At 44.6% G+C, this 21051-nt stretch overlaps 1 protein-coding gene across 2 annotated transcripts; it reads right to left on the reverse strand.

Annotated features, from left to right (window-relative positions):
- Positions 1–4859: 4859 nt before the first annotated feature.
- tnfaip3 (tumor necrosis factor, alpha-induced protein 3) lies at positions 4860–16911 on the reverse strand. Of its 2 annotated transcripts, XM_053436610.1 has the most exons (9): positions 16638–16911; positions 14677–15093; positions 10691–10881; positions 10415–10556; positions 9902–10072; positions 9524–9704; positions 8388–9385; positions 8068–8273; positions 4860–7863 (listed from the first exon to the last, which is right to left on the reverse strand). In XM_053436610.1, exons 2-9 carry the CDS (start codon positions 14981–14983, stop codon positions 7570–7572), a joined length of 2490 nt encoding a protein of 829 aa, XP_053292585.1. In that variant the 5' UTR covers positions 14984–15093; positions 16638–16911; the 3' UTR covers positions 4860–7569. The 2 variants fall into 2 exon arrangements, with proteins under 2 accessions (XP_053292585.1, XP_053292584.1); XM_053436609.1 differs by lacking the exons at positions 14677–15093; positions 16638–16911 and adding an exon at positions 14569–14666.
- Positions 16912–21051: the final 4140 nt, after the last annotated feature.

The raw sequence follows: 21051 nt of genomic DNA on the forward strand, positions 1-21051 counted from the left end.
CGACATCTTCGAATGTCTGATGTTTCTCCAGTTTTACACAAACACATTGACAAAAACAGGCAGGGCATCTGACAAGAGTAATAAAAATATTTGTTGTTCTGCCTTACTGTCACTTCCCTTGGTGCCCAACTTTTAATAACATTTATAAAGAAATGATAAGGACATTTTAGCGGCTGTGTCATGAAGGATTATTTGTCTACATGGAAATGAGCTGGTTTATTCCTGCCAGGAAGATTCTGACAGGAGAGTCAGCAACAGGTGGCACTTTACCTTCTGAATAACAGCAAACACACAACACTACACAACCAGGTCAAACTGACATGCTCACTGTTTTAGTCACTGGCTCTAACACAACTAGGTGCATGTTTTTTTACCATTTAGCTTCTGTTATGTGTGAAGTACCTGAAGTTACCTTGTGTATCATATTCAAACTTACATCTCAGTTGTTTCTGGTCGACAGGCAGCTGCTCAGGGTCATCCTCCTCTAAGTGGAACTGGTTCATTGTTGCTGCATAAACTTATAATTATATCCGGAACACGATAGAATATCAGATATCTGTCCTTACTGTCCAGCATCGTGAACGTGGAGCTGAACGAATCCGTTTTCATATATGATGAACTTGAACGTTCATTTTTTAAATCATCATCGTTTCGTCAGGCCATCATGTCAAATACCAGCAGGGGGCGAATGTGTGTTCGTGTTTGTGTGTGTGTGTGTGTGTGTGTGTGTGTGTGCGTGTGAGCGCGTGCGTGTGTGTTCCCAGACTGCGCACGAGCGAACACACAGGCAGCAGCTGAGACCGGCGCCCCGTGCGAGAACCATAGCTTTGAGTCCACCTGGTTTAAGGAGCTGCCCAGTTTAACTGGGGCTCGTGTAAACTGGTGATACATGTTGTCTTTGTTCCAGATGTTGCCGTAAGTTGCAGATTCGTCTTTTCCACATAGTGCCTATGTCTGAAGTGCGGACATGAACTGAAGGTGTCCTTGGCCTTCACGTGTCGTGTGACCGAGCCCGGAAACTGAGGGGAAGTTAGATGATTAATGGTAAATAAAAAAAAAGGATATAGGACATTTGGTCATAAAATTGTGTAGATTTTCCATTTGGAGCTTTGTACTTTTTAAATTCTTGCATGGCTCCTTTTTGATTGGAAACACTTAAATACTAATTAGTCCTATTAATAAACATCAAAGTGATTATATGTATAAAGAAAATTATTTATATTCCCAAGTAAAGTACCAAAAACTGAATCTAAAAACAGATTGTCTTTGTTATTAATTGTGTTGCCACGTGAAACCGGTTTGACAGACACTTGTCACCAGCTCCACCTTAAGAACATAAAGGTCACGGTATCTCAGGGATCTTTCTTACGAGGGAGTTTCTGTGCCGCCCGGTGGTCACAATTATCTGACTGCAGCTTGGAGACAAAGAATCAAAACACAAATAAATAGCTGACATGTAATTATTGAATACAACTTGGTCATATGCATTCTTTGTATATTAGATTAGATAAAAGTGCTGGGGATCCCCACGAGGGAAGTGCAGCAGTATTAGATAATATTATGCTGATAATAAAAGCATCTAGAGTTACCGTTGCAATAAAACTAGTTGCTGGATAAGAAAACTGCAGAAAGTAAAGAGTTGTGTAGCTTCAGGGTCAAATATCACCTGGTGTGCTGAGCCCTGGCTTCTGTCACTTTCATTTCTCTTTTCATTCAATCACCTGTCACCAGCAACACTCCCACATGCACGCACACATGGGATCGTTGCAGGATTAGACGGAATTACTTTGAAATCATAAACAGTCATTTGGTTGTGAAATTGTGGACATTTCACATGAGGACATGAAAAACGAACAGAATAGAAACAAACTACAAGTATAAAACTTTGTCATAACACACTCTAATATAATTTGAAACAAGTTTAAAGACTTCAAAAAGTTGTTCTAAGAAATTCATGAATTATTATAACTCCTCTTTAAGGGTATCAACTGTTTGAAGAGATTACGAATGACTGGCAATGAATAATATAATGTAACAGTTGTAATCATTAACGTTTATGTATATTAAATATTACATTCTTGTTTATGACATTTCGTCACTTTATTACGACTGAGCAAATCTCTCTACAGATGAAGGCCACAAGATGTGACTGAAAGTATAGAAGGAATCTAGTGAGTGAACTTTGAGTTAATAAGTTAGATACCACTTGTACTTGTACTGATCAATAATCATTCTTTGTGCTCAACATGTCTTAAAGACTTATCAACATATTCATACACAGTTTTAAATTGGTTAGTGTGTAATTGTTAAACACAACTTATTGATATCATTTTTTAAATGTACGATTATATAAAAAACACAAAATATTCTTGTATCCGCCTACAACTTCATATATGTGTAATAAACATTTAAATGCTACCTGAAAATTGCTCAGTCTAGATGATAAGGTTTGATCATATTTCATTTAGTGGACATTTTTAATAATCAAAGATATGGAGGCTATTTATTTCCACCTAAAGGTGAAAGTTCCCTGCAGAATGTCCCAGACTAAGTGTGAGTTACTGTTCAGTGGAAGTTTTGATCTCACCTCTTTGTTTGTTGCTGCTCGTGAATACACTTAGAAATGATAACCATGGATACAGCCTCTTCCTATTGCACAACATCACACTTCCTTTCCAATGACTCCCCCCAGTACTTTTGATTTTTGCGACATTTTACTTCTCAACAGAAGTGAGTCAGACTTCAATGGGCTCATTCATAAATAGAAACGGTGTTGAAATCCAGATTTGACATTTTCATTTGGCAGTTTAAAGAGACGGCTCAAACAGACTCGGGGTCGTATGGATTTTTTTGTCTCTTTGTGTAATTTTGAGTTTGATGTCTTTAAGATATTCCACAGACATTATGGCATTAACACTTTACTGTACAATTCACCGTGTCACATTATCACAAACCAAACAAAGAATTCTTAGAATACCACACCAGCCCAAACGCTCCACCTTCAAACGAGTGAACTACTAGTGGGGGAAGTACATGAAGTCGTATACTCAGAAGTCAGAGGGAAACATTTTTCTATTTACAGCTCTACTTTTATCTAACAAGTGTTGCTACTGTACTTTGCTGATCCTGAATTTGTAATAGAATCAATCATTTCAGATTAAACTGCATAAAAAGTAAGCACAACTAAGGATGTACAGTATTTAGCATTCAAATGAGCTATTTTCCTGCATTATTAATATTGAACAGCAGACTTTGGCTAATAATAATTTTCCACAATGTGGTTTTGATTCTTACATCTTTCACTGTTTTAAAGTACAATATTAACAAAGGTGGCTCCTCTTTAATAACTTAATCATCTCATATTGAGCCTGTGTGCTGCTGCAGTTGTGTTCAACCACAAATTACCACACAACATTTATAACCTTTTGTTTAAATTACTATATCATGTGACCATTCTACACATCTGTTTTGACAATTACTGAAGAGGAGTAGATTCAAGATTTCTGTCTTCTAAGGTTGATGGTAATGGGATGTGATAATTGAGATCAAAACTCCACTCCAGGTCAAACACTTATAAATAAATCAGCACAGACTCATAAAGAACTTGTAAGAAGCAAAATAAAGATCCACTTTATGTTACATGTGCTGCTGGAGGTTTGAATCTTCAGTCCAAATTTCCTGACTTCAAACAAACTAAATTTAGAAAATTTAGAATTAAATTAATGCTATTTTTGTTTTAGGCCTGTGAAGAGTAATTTGTTTTGCATCGGATTTATTACATTTGATATTTATTTAGTTTTTTACATTTGATCTTGCAAAACAGTTTCCACCATGAGATAATTATTGAAAAAAGCATTGCTTATGTTTTCAGTCATAATGGTGATTTCCACCTCATCTCCCATGCAGCTTTTAGATAATGCAGCTTTTCTTGGACACACACACTTCTGTCTGTTATTTTAAAGAACAGCATTTCTTATAACTGGTAGAAATCTGCAACCTTTTTAACCACAGATCTTCAGTGATGAAAATAGGTCACATCAGTGAAGCTGTCACACGTCAAGTCAATCTGCGCTTGTCTGCAGAGGAGCAGTCGAGCTTAGGGAGTGTTTGCACACTGGGGTATTTCCAGGAAACCACATGAGCCGACCAATCTGACAGTGGTAGATACCCACGCACGCACAAACCTGCAGCCCCACGCATGTTAAATGTCACCTCTGCCCTATCTATTTTTATATATATATATATATATATATACAAAAAACTCCCACTGCATGATCCTCTCCTGAGTAAACTGTGTGAGGGTGGGGGTTCACATTTATTTTATTTTTAAAAACAGGAGACTCTAATAAAAGCCTGGAAAGAACAGATTAGAGACAAAAGAAGGAACGAAAGAAAAAAACAACTGTTTAAACTTTCTGTTGTGGAAATGTGAAACAAAAGAAAAAAACAGCTAACCCAGTAAAGCAGAGGGGAATGGTGCACGCTGCACATCTACACCAGTGATCTGTACCTGCTGCACTGGTGAGGAGTTTGGTGCAAAATGTGAGCGGCTGCTTTTCAGCAATAACCGATTCAGGCAAAACACAGCACAGCAGAGAGAGGCCGCGCTGTGATAAGAGTGCAAAGTTGAAATCAGACTAAAACACACACACACACAAGCAAACTGTATGTGCAAGTGCTTGATTGTGTGTGTCCCATATACACATGTGGAAAGCCCAATCAAAACGATATCCCTCATGCGCTGTATGAACAGGTGAATGGTGCTGTACTAGAAACATACACACAACCTATACAAGGTAAGTGTTTGTATTGCAAAGTACACACAAAACAATAGAGACAAGAACCACAGGAGACAGATCTCAGATTTCTTAATAAAAATAATTCATTTCAGGACAACATATAAATAATTATTGAATCACACAATACAGATATCTTGATATGAATAAATACTTAACAAATAAAATCAGGCGTTTTTTTTCATACAATACCCTATTGAAAAGGTCACACAAAGAAACTTCCACACCGTTTGCATGTTTTTGTTACACCTTCTGCTCTCAGGCGGATGCTCCTCCTACTGTTGGAATGTCCCTAAGCGAGTCGGAGTACCATTCCCTCAATGCCTCAGCAGCTTAGACAAGTCATGTGCAACTTACGTGATCATCTCCCAGTGGAGCTCGGCCAGAGCCCCGAAAACCTTATTAAGGGGTACTGATGAGCCGACCACTAATTGGCCTTTAATTGATTAAGGTTTGTCTAGAGGTGATTAAAGCACACAGAGATCTACGTACAGGCTGTCAACACGCGGGCCGGCTCGACAGCTCTAGATACAGTTGAATGGAAAGGCAGACCGAGAGCCTGTTTGTCTACGCTTATCTAACTAGAGCCACAGATGGACATCTGCCTATTGCAGCTGAGTTCTTCAGCAGAGGTATGAGGGGAATAACTCTTTGACGTCACATTGCATTTGATTAACTTTTTACAGAAAGGTTATCTCTGTGGGTAAATATGTTTTCATATTTAGATAAAATAGACACGGAAAGATGGGGGACTTCAGCAGAAGCAAGCTTGATAAGCTCTAATCTGCAGTTACACAGGACTGGAGATGTCTATCTGTGGCACTCTTATTAGTTCAGAATGGTCCAGGCTGGCCATTTTTAAGGAGGTAACAACAACTGTTGAGTGATTGATGGCACATGTTGTTTTTTTGTCTTTTTTTGGCAGAAACAAAACCAAATGTATCAAAATACAATTAAAAATTTCCCAAAACAAAAACAAAAAAACAGGAATGTCAGTTTTGCGTATTCCAGACACACAAATGCGTACACTGTGTGTGTGTGTGTGTGTGTGTGTGTGTTGGAGATGAGGCATCGGGTAAGAGGGTCCTACAATGTGGACCAAGATCCATATTCACAAAAGCATTTAATAGGTGGGGGCACTGATCTAGGATCACTGATCAGGCCCCTCTGGTCCATATATTTTTGAATCACTACTTAAAAAGGCAAAACTTGTTGAGGATCAGCCCCAATACTGTGCTGTTGTAGCAGCAGCACAAAACACATTCAGATAAACAAGACTAGCCAAAGCAGGCGATGGGATGGCTCTCTGAAGCTTTAAACTTGTCGCCTTGGCCCATCCAGTGGGGCGGAGCCAGAGAGCGATGGATTCTGGGTTTGTTTACCTATCACCTCTGGCAGGGGTGGGGCGCATACAATCTCTCAGAGCTGTGTTTGCATGTGCAAATTGTGTGCGTGTGTTGGTAAGGTGAATAATCATCCAGACTGCACTGGTCATTGTGTTGTCAGTTCACCCTATAGTTGGCAATCCCCATTTACAAAGGAGTGGAACCACAACATTTGCGTGAGTGGGTATGTGAGCGCATGTGTTTTGACTAGGTGCTCGAGTTGTCCGTAAACAGGAAAACAAAGTCCAAGGCAACAGATCTGTTTTGGACGAGAAGAGGGGGGGAATAAGGACGGGAAGCAGGACTAGAAAGAGAATGAGTCCTGTCTCTACTGTGTCCTCTGCCTTCTGTCCGCTGACACCGCCGGCATGTTGGCTACAATGAGAGAGGCTTGTGTTTCTGTACATGGAGCACCAGAACTAGCAGGGGCCGGCCCTGTCTGTCTTGCACTGTTTGGACACATGATCTGTTCTTACTTTACATATCAAACCACTCACAATGATAACTTCACTTAACAGAGAAGTAACAATACTGAGGTCAATTGAACTCGAAATATAAACCAACACTGCTATTGATTGACTAATGGAAGAAAAATAATTCTTGAATTTTTTTTTACAATATTGATTGCAAGAGCCTTTTTTTTCTTTTTTTTTGGCAGAACTACTGTGGAAGGACATAAATGGATGATTTTGGAGAAGTAAGCAGTGGTGAACAACATGTTGTTTCATATCTAGAACTTCACTGACTTTGCTTTTGCCCAGTTTTGCTCACTTCTGCTTACCACTTCCACAGATTTTGTTGCTGGGGTTCAACCGACTACTGCAGCCCTCACTCTACAGAGCAAATGCTAGACAGACAGGCAGACAGATACACAGATGGGTGAAGACGGACGGACAGTCGGACGAGACGTAGGGGTATAAATCCTTGGCTGTGGTCTAGAAAGCAATGTCAGATGCTTCTTGTTATGTCGACATACAATCATTTTGTCCGGCACGACCTCTAAATACATATTGTACACAAGAATTGAGTCAGTTGCTTTGACATGAAGCCAAACCTCTCACGTGTAGGTGCACAGGGCACATCAGATGATAATAATTGCACAAAGAGGTATTCTGGAGGCCATGTCTACTGCGAACACACACACACACACACACACACACACACACACACTCACTCCCCCCCACGTACACACATTCTCTCTTCACATTCTACATGGGGGGTTTGATTTTCAGGCCATAAGGTTACTAGTTAGTCACTAGCTAGTTAGTTAGTTGGTTATTTAGTTAGTATCAGAGGTGCATTGACTGGCATGGGGCGCCCAGAGCAGGGCAGCGGCTCTAGCGTGCTAGCAATGTGTCGCCATCGTTGTTGCGTGCATGGGAATGTGGTCAGCCGCGGTAGACCTGTTTGAAGTGGTCGCACTCGTTGCAGTAGCCCTGTTTCTCTTGGTTGGCGTAGTGGTCGCAGCCCTGCGTCCGACACCGCTGCTTGGACTTTTCCTTGGGCGCCTGCGCCCGCCTGCCCACCTCTCTGCCCTGGCCTCGTGTGTGGCACTCTGGGCAAAGGTCTGTGCAACCCGGGGACACGTTGCTGCAGCCACTCCGCCGGCACTGAGTCTGGGTCTGGGTCTGGGTCTGGGTCTGGGATTGCTGCGAAGATCTGGGTTTGACTGCTCGGTCACGCTTTTTTTACAAAGACAAAGAGGAGAGAGGAGGGAGCAAAGAGAAACAGATGAGGGGTCAGTTGGCATCTGTGGGTCAGTTGGAAATTGAGAAAGTTGAAAAAATAGGAGAGAATGACAGAAAACGACAGAAGCAAATAACACAAACAATGATTAAGAAGAGTAGATCAAGAGAGACATCAGGGCTGTGTGGATGATCCCCTACCACGACTAGAGGAGGCGAGTGTGGTGTGCGATGTGCCACTTGGTTGAGCCGTGTGCTTTGCTCTTTGACGTAGCACTTGTCGCAGTAGCCCTCCAGCATTGTCTTGCCAACCGCACCACACCCAGGCCCACGACACCTGGTGGCATTCTGGAAGCCTGCCTCCACACCATGCCGGCTCTGGGCCGGGGCGACGGAAGGTGTCATGTCTGAAACAGAGAGTGGCCCATATAAGCAAAGAATGAAAGAGGAAATCCAATCGAAAATTACATTAAAAAATTGGCAGACTTTCATAAACAATACAACTTGATTTCAGGACTTACGGTGGTTGGTCTGATAGTCTACGTAGCAAATAGTGCAGAAACCCAACTTCTCTTGCGTCCCAAAGAACTGGCAGCCAGATCTTTTACAAGGCCGTGCGAGAGGGGCCTGCCAGGCTGAGGTGTGTCCTGGTGTTATGGTGAGGCACGGCCGCTCAGCGTCCCTGGCCTGGCTCCAAGCTGAAGACGAGGCCTCAGTTCTGGGGTTGCTCTGCTGAGGCTCTCCCCTCTCTGGAGCCTGCTGTCTCTGCATGCAGGGTGGACACAGGCCATTGAATATCCTGAACGCCTCCTGTCTACACATGCTGCAGCGCTCTGTCTCTGTCTCAGAGCCCCCCCACTGGGTCCAGCCGGAGCCCTGGGCTGGGTGGGGAACTGTAGGCCCCCCGTTGGGGCCTGGGAGTCCTGTGGCAGCAGTTCCAGCTCCAGGGGCTCCTTGGCTCTGCCTGGAGTTGAAGCAGCGCTCACAAAGTCCATCATGCTCCACGCTAAGAGTGAAGAGGCAGCCGGGGGTCTTGCACTTCATGGCATGAGTTTCACTGTACAGGCTGAGGCTGGGGGCGGTAGGGGGTGCTGAGCGGGGGCTAGAGATCACCACCCCTCTTCCAGAAGAGGAGGAGGGGGGGCTGCTGCTTCGAGCTCCTCTAGAGTTCACCTCGGCCTCCGATCCCACCAACACACCAACCCCACCTTGTACCCCTGCTCCCTTGGCCTGTATCACCCCTTCTATCCTCACTCCTCCACCGGGGGTGGCATGTTGCTTCTCAAAGCATTCGTGGCAATGAGGCTGCGTGTCAACAGAGACGTAGAAGGTGCATCGTGGTGTGGCACAGCGGATTTCGATGAGGGAGAGCTGGGAGACGGAAAAGGGGGGTGGGCGCTGTGGCTGGGCAGCCCATGCCTGCTCCTTGTCCTCCTGCCAGCGCTGGTACTCGTGGTTGACGAGCTGCAGGTAGTCCTCCATCAGGTTCATGTCTTCAGGAAGATTGCCCTCGTCCAGCCTTCAGACAGAGACATAGAAAATGGTTCTTTATTATTACCATATAGATATATTAACAATATAAAGCTCTTGAAGCTTTTGACATTATGGCCTACATCTGGGACGTTATTCTCTTACAGAGTTTACAGGCTTTACGTACCTTGCAGCATTGACGATCCTTAGAACATCGTAGCCCAGGCCTATGACAGGGATCTCTATCAGGAACAGGTAGTCTTTGAGAAGCCTCTCCTTCTGCTGCTGCTCTTTCTCCATCAGGAAGTGAACCTTCAGCTCCTCGAAGTCCCCCCGTCCTGGGTTGATCAGCGGCACAGCTCGGATCTCTGGGAAATACAGACCAAGACATTGCATTGAAAAAAAAAAATTTGCAAACCTCATAACAAGGCTCTGTCTTTTTTTTCCATTTGTCAGGTCAGCTACATAAGACCAGTTTCCCCCTTTTCCACCCATTAACATCTGTTTTGTGGAAACAGGACACCTGGGTGAGCCTGCTAGTGAAAGAGGCATTAGTGCTTCCTACCTGGACCACTGTCTTTGATGGTGATGAGGGGTGCAAAGTGCTGGGAGTCATATCCAAGCACTATTGGGTATTTGTAGCACTCTGTGGGCGGCCAGTGCAGCGGCAGATAAATCCCACCCACATTCAGAGGAGAGATGGAGGAGCCAGATTTCATACTTCTGACCACCTGGTCTGTTGGAACAACAGAGATTGAAGTTATTTAAAGAAAGTCCAAGAACAACTTGTGTGTAATGCACATTTTACCGGATGTGTTTTCTGCATGTTCATCTAAGAAAATACATTTTAGAGGGTAAATACTTTTACTTTTTAGTATATTTATCCTCCTTATATTTACTTTTCAACCACAATATCCACTCTACATCTGCAAACCAAAGCTGATGGGAGGTGATGCAGTTGAATCAAACACCATGAAATCTACTAAACAAATAATAGACTCTATTCTACATACAGGACCAGTGAGTCTTCAATGGCCCACAAGGAGATATACACATAGAGAAGGTAGAAGGTGACTACCTGCGATGACGATGATGGGTCTGCGGAGAATGTTGGACAGGACGAAGATGTGAATGTCTTCCAGAGAATCAAACTGGAGGCCATTGCTACTGGAGATGGGAGATGCCATCTTCACAATCTTTTCCCACTCCTCCTCCCAGTTCTAGGACGGGGCACACAGGATACAAACTTGTGCTTAGCTATGGAAGGATTTTAGTCACATTTGTTTCATTACACAAGATTACTTTCTTCCTAATGAAAAAGGCTTTGAACATGGAAGTGGTCTAGTCTTCATACCATGGTGGTGTATCGGAGTCCGGTCTGGGTGAACTCCTGGGACTGGAGCAGCTCTGCCTGGAAGCGAGCTCTAAAGACACCAGTGTCCGTCTCTTTCAAAACGCCATGGAGGGCTTTCCGAAGAACAAGGTCTGTGTCCTGAACGCCCAGCATGTACTGGGAGGCCGCGTGGAGCAAACAGTTCCCATCTCCTGGAGACACAAAGGAGGAACACATCCAATATTAGCACAAGGAGTAGTTAGTTTTATACACACAAACAAACTTCTACAGTTTTGAAGCAGGACATGAATGTGAATGTGCAAATGTAATAGGTGCACAGCATACACAACAGACAATTGCAGCGTGCGCACAGACACACACACAAGTGTAACGAAAGCAGGGGGATTTCCAGGCTGTCACACTATCTGGCGTCTAGACTATTATATGACCCTCACATGTCTGAAAGTATGCACACGCTACACACAAAGCTCAACTTATACCAGGCTGGCCTCAGAAATCTGGCCCTTAATTCACCTCAGAAACATTATTGAAATATGAAATGTCACTCCTTTTAATATCCCTAATCTGCCTGGTGAACCTCCATAAATAGTGTTGTCTGGTTTCATGTCATAGAAAAGTAGTTCTTCTGCATTCTACAAAACGTCCAGAGAGATAAAGAGTTGGTTTCTCAAAAGGTATTTGTGCGTGGGTTAGGGTTATAGCGTGATAGAGCAGGAGTGACTACAACCCGTGGAATTTCTTTATTCACAATGGCCGCTCCGGGTCTTTCTCTCGTTGAGAAACAGGAGAGCCCATGTTTGTCAATGTGTGCAGCGCTGAAAGAAAGAAAAAACCTGCCGCACACTAACACAGGAATTTCCCTGTGCTAATTTCTGCCTTTGTGCGTGTGTTCCCCCTCCTATGATCCCGATGCATCACAGCTACTCAGCTAGTCCTGGACTTTCCACAGGGGTGTGGCTTGGACAGGATGGAATGTTATCTTTTTAACTAGGGCTATCAACACCCAATGAAAGCTGCGATCAGGGAGCGTTGAGATAACGCATGCAAAAAGGCTACAGTAATATGCAATGTGCAACATGTTCTCTTTATCTTTATGATCTGCTGCCTCGTCTGCTGATGTTCACCCCGCGACAGTTCACATGCGCCTTATGCAAACAGACCGAGATAACCCTATTCTAAAAGTTGTGTTCATTTTACAAGGAAGAGCATTTGTTATAACTTATATTAAAAATAATTTTAAGTAATGGTTGATGTTCGTGACATTCACCAAACTGTGATTTCATCCCTCAGAATAACATCACCTGTGCTGCAGGGTGACCGTGATGTGTTACAGTTGTCATTCAAGAAATCCCACTGTACTTTTAGAAAAATAACACATGCACTCCTATTTCAGACCAGCTAGCTCTTGTTGTATTTCGGCACTCTTGCATCACTCTCAACATAAAGTTTATTATACGCACGGCACTCTGGTGAGAAAAGAAGACACACAGAAATACACACACACACACACACTCACACACACGCACACACACAGGTGTAAAAGGAAATAGGAACTAACACGTATGTTTAATCAGTTCCTTTTTGTCCACAAAACACACAGACTTTTGACCCTGAATTAAGCTGCCTGACGACTGAGGATGAAAGAAGGTCTGCTGGTCCCATCAGTCTAAATATAGACGCTTCCTCTGTGGCAAGCTGGGACACTTCCTGAAAACACCAGCATAGGACCAGACTTAATCCTCATCCGTTTGCCATCCAGGTGATGGAAGTTAGCAATGTTGTTTGTATTCCCCGCTTTGTCTGAAAGCTGCGTATTAAGACAAGTCCTGGCCAAGACCAGCTTTGCTACCGCTCTGGAAAGAACCCGAGTGCATCTGGCCAAACAATCTGGATTCTACATGACCTGAAACATGAACTGGAGACAGTGGCCCTATGTGTGTGTCCTCTCTGCGCCTACACTGTTGTAGACTCAAGTGTGTAGTAGCTGAACAACTGACTACGTGTTGGGGACACATGACAGACATGGGATGCTGCTTGGGAAAAACCCTCACATGCATCATCAACACAGATGACACACTGAATTTGAATGAAGCATTTCTTCAGTGCGTGGAAATGTTGAATGAAGCCAGAAAAAAGGATGTGACCCGGTTACTTTTTCCAGGGAGAGAGTATCAGACAGTGGACGTCAGATTTGGGAAATGGATTGAAAAGCTGTTTTAATAATATACATTCACAGAGATGAAGGGTTGAGGGAAAGATTTTGTGCTTAAGGTTGAATTTGTGTCCCAGATGATTTGGTAAGACTCTGAGAAGCTTGATTAATGTGACCTACAATCGCTGGACGTTCATGGACTTCTGTTCTCTCACGTTCTGAGTGTGTGTGTGTGTGTGTGTGTGTGTGTGTGTGTGTGTGTGCTGAGAGCCAGTGACTCAGCAGCAGTCAGTCCTTTGTGTGTTTGTGTATGTGTGTGTGTGTGTGTTATCCGTCCTATGCTCAAAGTCACGTCTGGGTCCTTCAGAGTTAGACACTCCAGCTCTAAATTCTGTCTCATCTTTGTGACATCATCTCTGCGGGCCAGGAAATTCCATCCAGGTTACTGGAAGCAGAAGTCAAAAGAGTTTGTGACCAGTTCAGGGGTCTTTTCTGAAGAGGAACCATGATGAGAATTACAGTAACTCATACAGAAATGACTCGCTTCAGAATCGACAGGGCCCCTCGTTTCACTCTTTATGAAAGACATAAATCAGGACATGGCACAAACCAGTTCCTCATCCATCCGGTTACTGGTGCTAATTACAGGATGTGATTGATACTGGAATGTCTAACTGAGCACACTGCTGAGGGTCAAATCGCTTCTAATGAGAAAGATATATACTTTGGAAACTCACGGGTTCAAGACAAACTTAACATCGCTTGATTTCTGCTTTCTTCTTCTTCTGCTACGTCTGATGTTTCCCTTCAAAAACTGTTTTTTTCCACTTGTCTAAAAAAAGACCCGAGTGGGATGTTTACACCACATGTGTTTAAACTCTTCCCTTGTAGATGGCAGAGACAATGAGACAAAGTTGGATTTGGCCACATTTGGATTTGACGATGGCTTCTTGGCTGTGACACATCTCAGAGTCACAAAGGCAGCGACATAAACCTACATCAGTGTGGCAGGTGGGGATGGCGAGGGAAAATGACTTGAGATGTTTTCAGATCCTCTGACATTCACACCTACACAGAACAAAGGTTGTAAAAAAATGAAAAACGGTGGAAAGAGCTGAGCCCGAAAACATCATTAACGGTAAATAATAGTCCCACGTGTGACGCCAGAGAATTTCCGAGCACTTATGATCAGAAGTAATCGAGCCTAGTGTCTATAAACGTTGGCCCACTCTGGGATGTTCCCATGTTGCAACATCCACGAAACAGAAAACATGACTTGGCAAAGGGCTGACTGACCTCAAACGCTCGGCTCAGTGAAATGAAAAGGGGGCAAAGTCAATGTATGTGAAATGGAACCTGTGTCACTCGCTGGTTGTCACTTACGGTAACTCTGCCTGTGAGTAATAGCATCTGAGAATTTACATAGCACATCTCCGCTGTTTTAGAAAGTGAAACAAAACAGACAAAAAAAAAAAAGTTGTCTCCCCTGGGCAGATCACCATACTTGGTGAAATCAAGGAATTTAAGTTTGACACCAGCTCTGTGACCTGCTGTTGAATCCGTTGATGCCACCAGAGACAAACCACGAATCCCAGAACCTCACTTGAGTGCTCACAAACTTCCTGGAGTTTCACACCCAAGTAAGAAAACCAAAGAAATCTGGTTTACTGGAGACGTCAGACACCAGCTCCATGCCTAAACATCAGTCAAAACAAATGGTTCTTACCATTGGTGCGTAAGGGCACCATCTTCTTCACCTCCCGACACCAGTTGAGCTTCTTCTCCTGCTCCAGGGAGGCCTGCATGGCCCGGTCCAGGATGGCAGCCTGCTTACCATTGGTGCGTAAGGGCACCATCTTCTTCACCTCCCGACACCAGTTGAGCTTCTTCTCCTGCTCCAGGGAGGCCTGCATGGCCCGGTCCAGGATGGCAGCCTGCACCACCTCCCTGAAGGCCTGCGGGAAGTGGTTCATGGCGATCATCTCCAGAGTGTACCTGTGCATGCCCCGCAGGTGGTGCATCAGGCCGCCGCTGGCCGCCGGCTTCACCACGTCGCTGGGCACTCGCTGACGGATCTTCACCGCCTTCAGCAGGTTGGAGACAAACAGGAATTTGGGGAGGAAGTTCTGACCCTGCGACATGGCGGATGGGTGGCCCGGTGGATGGAAGGACGGGGGACGAAGAGGAAACAAGGAACAAGGAGGAGGAGGAGGTGGTGGCGCCAACCGCCGATGGCCGCACAACGTGGAAACTGGATGGAGAGAAGGGGAGAAGGGGAGATGTTATTTCAAAGTAGTGTACAGTAGAAAAGAGCAGAGACGACTGGTGGGAAATTTACAGCGGAGAGTCCCCGGCCTTATTAATTGAGACTCAAGACACAACTTAATTTACAATTTGTCCGGGAAATCACCCGACGCACAGGATCATCCCACTGCCGGGTCAAACACAATAAAAGTACACAAAGAGCCCTTTTCATCCTTGTTGCCTCTTTTAATTCTCTCTTTCGTCTTGACAGGGGTTTGAGAGTTTCCCTGTGTCCCGCCGAGCTCAAAGTCCTCGAACAACAAAACTGGTGTTTTCCAGACTTCCACCCGAGGCCACCCAGGGCTTCCCAGGCTGAGATAAAGGTCACAGCGACGGCCCAGAGGCCTCCTCCCTTCGCCCGCTCCTTCCTCGAGAAGGCAAAACTGCCTGGATCCAGTTTTTGTTAGAAATATAAGACAAGACAGGGTATTGTTTGATAAATATTCATGTCTGTGCCGTAGCTAATACAAAAAACAATATTGCTCTCTAACGTTCTTTGAGGAGGATCTAAATTAAATTCCTCCTCCGTCCCATCTGAAGAAATATGTAACAAGCAGCTATTACACAACTTCAAACTCAAATATAAAGTTTCCTGGTTTGAGTTGGGAAGTTCAGATTGAACGATGAACTAAGAAGACACAGACTATAATGTGTTACTTAAACATTTCATTACTTTTCACCCTACAGTAACCTCTCTTCTGGATGGTACTTAAGGGTATGAGGGTTCAGTGCCACTCCTTTTTTTTTTTTTTTAAAGGGCACATTTCACCCAAAACGAAGAGCCAGTCAGCACATTGACAGCTCACAGGAAGCAGAAAGTGATGGTCAGCACGCAGGCCTGGAGTTTGGCTGACTTTCTTCTTCTTTGACTTGCAGTAACATCCTCTCTGCAGACATGTCTACCTGGACACTTGTCTTGCTGTGGCCTCTGAGCCGTTCACAACCCAAACAGCAGCAGGTGCAGGTGCAGCTGCAGAGTTAGCCCAGCACGCTCCAGGGCTCCCCGGTCACCTGAGGGGACTGAACCCCTGGAGGAGCCACAGAAGGCCCCCTGGTTCGGTTGGAGGTGCCACCGGAGGAGTTGAGATGGTGGCGGGTGCACACACACACAATAACAGCGCACGTCCAGTTACGTAACTCCAATGACAACTACCTCCGAGACAATGTGGCGACGAAGCGCGTCTCGCACCGCGGGGACCGACGCGGCGGCGGCGGCGTTACCCGACGCTGCACTCGGCTGTCGGGGGTGCTGGTGGTGGTGGTGATGGGGGGGGGGGCGATCCGCCGGAGGGAGGGTGACGTCTTTGTAAACAATGGCTGTCGTGAAGGGAGGCTCCGAGCTTCCTCCACGTCCCCCCGGCCACACGTTACATTCAAGGCCCCGGACGACGGTGGCAGCCGCCGCGTCTCAGCCTCCGCGTTTTCACGGTGTCCACATGTGGAGGAGAGAGAGGGAGGGGGGGAGAGGAGGAGGGAGGACGGCCGCCTTACCTGTGCAATATGTCGGGGTAATAATAACAAAGCCCTGCCGGATGCTCGGGCTAGTCCTCCACTTCACTCTGCGGTCCACGGCGCCATTCAGCCCGCTCGTCCCCTCGGTACCAGCTCGAGCCCGGAGCTCTCGCAGGTTGCGACGCGGTTTAAAGCAGCTCGCATGTCCGCCACCGAGAGTTTTTCTTTTTTAAGCGAACAACCATAAGGGGATTTCCACAAGGGGACTTTCCGTCCACCCATTTCCCCCCCCTCCTCTCTCTCTCTCTCGCGCACTCTCTCTCTCGATCTCTCTCTCTCTCTCTCTCGATCTCTCTCTCTCTCTCTCTCTCTCTCTCTCTCTCGATCTCTCTCTCTCTCTCGCTCTCTCTCAATTTTTTCTATTCAATTCAAAGGAGCTTTATTGGCATGGGGAAACAGACGTTGACATTGCCAAAGCAAGTGTAGAAGCAACAGACATGAACTTGACTGTGCTGTCAGGTGCTTAAAATAAAATAGAAAAATCTGGATTTCCTGTTAAAAATACACAACTGTAAATACAAGTAAGTGAGAGCAATATAAACTTATTTTTATAGTTGTATATACTATTTAGTTATACAGCTATAAACATTCATTCAAGTTGATGAATGTATTTAAACAAATTATTTTACAGCAAGTGTGTCTGTGTGCAGATGTCAGCACAGTGCAAAAGGTCAGAGGGCACACAGGTGATTGATGGACTCACTCATCGTGCTGCTGTGTTTGCACGTTGCTATAATAGTTTACTTTTTGTTGTTCTTATGATTTGGTTTAGTCTAACTGGGGTCTCTGTGCTGGGAGCTCTGGTTGTGTTTGTGAGTAGATTTTCAGGACCAGCTGGCTGAGGGGGGGGCTTCTCTCCTGGGTGTCACTATAGGTGAGGCCTTTGTGATGGAGTGTGTCAGGGTCACTTTGTTGTCGGTGATTATAAAATAAAAGTTTTAATAAAGAGTTGGTATTGTTTTGTATTGAAATCTGCATGCGGAGTCTCAATTTGGGGTTTGTCCCATTTTGTAATGGGTTGGCGAGCTGACCCCAGACCTCCCACCCATAAAGGTGAATTTGGTTCTATCACGGAGTCTAATATTTTCATCCAGATTTGAGTTGGGATGTCCAGCCTGATGGTCTTTTTGATGGTGTAGAAGGCTCGTCTTGACTTGTCCCCACAGGTCGTTCACAGCTTTGTTAAAGTTACCTGTGGTGCTGATGTTTAGACCGAGGTATAGGTTTTTGTCTGTTTTAAAGAAATAGTATCTAGAAATAATTTGTATTTGTGTTGTTGGAGGCTGGGCCTTTTTTTGGAATATCAGAATTCATCCTCTCTCTCTCTCTCCCTCTGTCAGAACCGGTGTAGTTGCAGCCCCCGCCGCCAGGGGGTCTGAGCATTTCCGACCTGCTGTGCACAAAGCAGCGTCACAGACAGGTGGCGTCATCCTCTGTTTCATGATGCAGCTTCAGAAACAAACCATCATCCTGCAGCAGGCACCAGCTCCGAAGGGATCAAAACCCACTCAACCCAGAAACTCTCCTTCTTTAGCAGAATCTGACTGTTCTTCAATGTGACTGAGTTCACAATGGTGTGTTTTCACTGTGGGGAAATTCTCCTGTCAAACCCACTGTCTGGTGTCTGGCTCAAGGGCACCTCAGAAGCAGATGTGGACTCTGCTGCAAAGCTGGCGGAGGTGCAAGATTTCTTTATCTGCTTCTCACTCTCTTATTTGTAATTATATCCCCAAGTTATTTTAGTATGTATATTATTTATCATGCATCAAAGGCAGTATAACAACCAGGAAAAATAGCAAAGTACTTCATTAAACATGACAGTTGATAAAGTAACTACAAATAATAAACCATAAAATTACAAAACGCAAGGTGTGTCAAAATAACAAATTTCCCTCAAAGATTGTTCCAGCAACTCGGAGCTTGAGACAAATTTTTTTTTTATTGTCTAACTTCTCCTGGAAAAGTGCATTCATTCTCCTGAATAACATTCAAACCCTCAGGTTTCCATAGCTCATGGAAACGTACCTGAACACAACAGCCCACATAGAAATCATTGACTTCTGGTCACGTTCTGTTTCGCGTATAGTGCAATTCAATGGTTTGTCATTGTTTGAGTTCATACTACTATTAAAGACTCAAAGCACAACATCCAAACTCCATTTCATGTGTCAAGTCCCTAATGCCCTTGTGCCCCTCGATGGTTACCAGTGTGTTTCACCAGTGACACTGTTGTGTGGTAACGTACCCCAGCTGTTTTCTGTGGTCTACAAGCATGGAGGCTGTTTCTGTGTCAACTGTCACGTCTTACGTGAAGCTGCTGTTGCATGACAGGTGCCACAGAGGCATGTTACATTTAGAAGGAAACAACATTAAGGTCCCAGATAAGAAGTTGGTTAGTTCACAACGAATGGAAGTCAATGCAAAGTCCTAATAAGGATATCTGCACAAACCCAGTGCCTGAGTTGTGGTCTTCAAACTGCCAGATCAACAGATATTCAGTTTACAGTGGGTTAATGTTCCCATCAGGAAACAGTGAATATTTCATATTTTTCTACTTGATGAAGAACTTCAGTAATTTTTAATTAACTCAGGAAATCTGTCATTTATAGTTTTTCTTTGATAAGAATGTTACTTTCACACAGACAAAGACACTATCCTCCACATAATCTTTTCAGACTAAACTTAAACGGCACTTTGTTTACCAAGAATCTATCTTGCCATCAGAGTAAATCATATCTTCTAAGAATCCTCTTTATGTGTAAGTCGCTCATGTGAAGAACAGAAAACGATAATCACCTGAAGACTGGATTCATGAGGGAAGAGATCAATGAGTCACTTTTACCTTTCAAAGTTCAAAACAGGAACAAGGCCCTCGACCCACAGTTGACTTTCTGCATATGCTGGGTTTTAAGTTGAATAAGCAGGATGTCACATGTACAGATTTCACATATGCCATCATGACTCAGCATTCGATAAGAACTTGTGACTTCTTTGCATTGACTCTTTCGCACATTGTTAACATCTGATGAGGCTGTTATTAAAGAGGTGGATGATTTAACTGTGCAAACTTGCCGCCGGCTCCTCACAGGATCACATGCTGCTGACTCACCAGACGGGATGGTCAGTTCGAGCTGGTTGTGGAAGCGATGAAAGTAAAACACCTTCGCCACACACGGGAAAACCCAGAATTAATTTATTCACTCGCTTCATTGTCCCAAATCGGCAGGTGGTTAAACATCAGCAGCGTGGTGTGCTGTTTGAATCTAACACAACATTGCTTCACATGAGAAGGACACACACAAGGCAAAGAATAGCACCTGCCCTCATTACAGGCCCTTTATGTGACCTACACACCAAACTACAGCCTGTCTGACTGACACTGTGAATGTCCTTATAAACTCTGAACACGTTTAAACCAGTTAGATAGATTAAATAGTTATAAGTTTCCCTTTAACACATGTAGAACATCCCCTGACAAGCCCTCTGACTCATCTGCTTTATTTGTAACTGTGGCCAACCCAGTCTCATCTACCTGTCTACTTGTATGTTTAATGTTAACCAGCCTTGGCTCACTTTAAAGAGGCCCCCCCTCCGTCATGTTGATGTTATTTTTCCGTTTGTTATCTAGAAAGGAAAGCTGAGGTTACGGGCGAGATCTTTGGAAACTGGTTGAAACGCGAGTTGAGAAAGAAATACACTAAAAAAGTGACATCAGCGTGTTTCCTGAGTAGCAGTGATGTGCTTTACTCAGAAATTCGCAGTGACCTTGTGACTCAGTTAGTGTGAAGGGTTCACATGTCTGTGCTTGAATCTAGAACGGGATGGTCTTCACTCGTCGTCCTCTATCCTCCTCAATTCCTCATCTCTTAACATAGTGTACGAAGCAAAGATGGCCGAAAGAGTGTGTGAGCTCTATAAACAGAATCTCATGTTGACGGCACTTTCTCCTCCTTTGATACAAAAAACACATGGGACAATTGGAGTTCATGGTTTTCTACTGGTAACCCAGGTACTTAACATTCACGTACAGGCCTCAGAATACATAACCTCCCGACTCATCCGTGTCTCGTGTTCTGACGCTGTGGCCAGTCCCTCGGAGTGACTTCTGAACCCAGCTCGTTCCGCCAGGGCCCCAAAAGCCTTGGGGCCGCGTCCCGATATGAGGTGGCAGAACAGCGGGGAGAACCCTGAAGAGAACTGTTGAGGGGAACATCTCAATGTTCTCCGAGCTCTTCTTCTCAGTGGAAAGCACCTCGGAGGCGGATCGAAACCAACCCCCACTGACAGTCACTTGACACAGCTCTGTGTGGGGGGGTGAGGGCTGACTCCAACTTCACATTGTTCAGTCACCAGGTTTGTCTTTACTCGGGGGGGTCAAAGGTGTAGTTGACCT

Source organism: Pleuronectes platessa, chromosome 12, assembly GCF_947347685.1.
Source record: "Pleuronectes platessa chromosome 12, fPlePla1.1, whole genome shotgun sequence".
In the NCBI taxonomy this organism is placed as follows: Eukaryota; Metazoa; Chordata; class Actinopteri; order Pleuronectiformes; family Pleuronectidae; genus Pleuronectes; species Pleuronectes platessa.